Source organism: Gekko japonicus, unplaced genomic scaffold, assembly GCF_001447785.1.
Source record: "Gekko japonicus isolate JY-2015 unplaced genomic scaffold, Gekko_japonicus_V1.1 scaffold333, whole genome shotgun sequence".
Classification (NCBI taxonomy): Eukaryota; Metazoa; Chordata; class Lepidosauria; order Squamata; family Gekkonidae; genus Gekko; species Gekko japonicus.
The window spans coordinates 171448-173072 of NW_015164192.1; the positions used below are offsets into that span (position 1 = coordinate 171448).

The 1625-nt window shown below is 54.9% G+C and overlaps 1 protein-coding gene across 1 annotated transcript; it reads right to left on the bottom strand.

Moving 5' to 3' along the window:
• Positions 1-553: 553 nt before the first annotated feature.
• On the bottom strand, positions 554-1267 carry LOC107107931 (uncharacterized protein K02A2.6-like; the record flags this gene model as incomplete). The annotated part of the gene is made up of 1 exon (XM_015408295.1): positions 554-1267. A coding segment is annotated over one exon (714 nt), but the record flags the coding sequence as incomplete, so codon positions are not given.
• Between the last annotated feature and the right edge of the window lie 358 nt (positions 1268-1625).

Sequence of the window (1625 nt, forward strand, 5' to 3'; positions counted from 1 at the left end):
AAGCCATCATCCCAATTGTTTTATTATTTACAAACATGCAATCAACCTTTGTACATCAGTTATTCCAACAGTGTTTACACTCATAGTCCTTCAGATAAGTCGGCATTTGCCGCGAACGCTGGGACCTGCGGAGCGGTGCAGGCTCCACGGGCAGACAAGGTTGTGGGTCAGAGTGGGGTCCACTACAGCCTGGATCAGGCACAGACTCGACTGGGATTTCAGCCCCGCACACAGGGTTCTGCCCTGACTCGGGGACAGTACCGGGCCTTTCGGTACTCACCGCCTGCTCTGGGGGTGTCCACTCGACATCAGGGGATTCAGCCGTCGGAGAGTCAGCGCTGTCCCTAGCCCAACGTCTCCTTAACTGATCTATGTGGCGCCGCCATATTCGACCGTCAGCTAACTGCACCACATACATTCGAGTACCCACAGAGTCGGATATAACCCCAGGAAGCCACAAGTGCCCGTTTGCATAATTTCGTGCGAAAACCTTGTCCCCTTTTTCAAACATGCGCACCTTCGGTTGCGCAGTGGTACGCTCGGACTGATCTTCTGATAGGTCTGGGTGCATACGGTTCAAACGGGTCGTGAGTCTCCGCCCCATTAACAATTCGGCCGGACTACGGCCTGTAGCACTACAGGGGGTGGTGTGCTGCAGCAAAAGAAAGGAGCCCAGCCTCTGGCTCCAGTCCCCTTCGTCCATTTTACCCAGGGCCTCTTTGGCCGTCCTGACCATCCGTTCGGCTTGGCCATTAGATGCCGGATGGAAAGGGGCCGAAGTCATTTGGCGTATGCCATTACTCGTGAGGAAGAGCCTAAATTCCTCAGACACAAATTGAGGCCCGTTGTCACTGACGATGACGTCAGGCAACCCGTGGGTGGCAAAAAGTCGGCGGAGCGCATGGATCACAGCAAGTGATGTGGTCGATTTCATATGCACGACCTCCAGCCATTTGGACATAGCGTCCACCACAATTAGGAACATTTGCCCTTGGAGAGGGCCAGCAAAATCTATATGCAATCTGGCCCAGGGTTTACCAGATGACTCCCAGCCTTGGGGTGTAGCTTGTGGGGGATCGGGTCTGACTTGCTGGCATTTGGGACACCCTCGTACCCATTCTTCGATCTCTTTGTCCAGCCCCGGCCACCAGACATACCCTCTGGCCAACGCTTTGGTGTGTACCATACCGGGGTGACCCTCGTGCAGCGACTCTAACACTCTCGTCCTGAGTTTGTCAGGAACCACCACCCTGTTCCCCCATAATACACAGCCCTTAGAAATGGATAGTTCATTTTGACGGCTTTTGTAAGGGCCGAACTCCGGTTCAACGCTTCCAACCGGCCACCCCCTCCAAACCCAGTTTAATACTCGGGACAGCACGCTATCCTTGGCCGTGTGTGCTGCAATGTCCCTGGATGATACCGGGGGTCGAGGAAGCTCCTCAATTGCCAAGACCTCACAGGCGGGGGCAGGGTCTGCGCCAATGTCCGGCACCGGGCACCGGCTGAGGGCATCCGCATGCCCAATCGCTTTCCCAGGCCGGTGCTCTAAGTCAAAATCATAAGCCTGCAAAAATATCGCCCATCTAAGCATGCGTGGGGACATGATGTTTGGCAATTGCTTA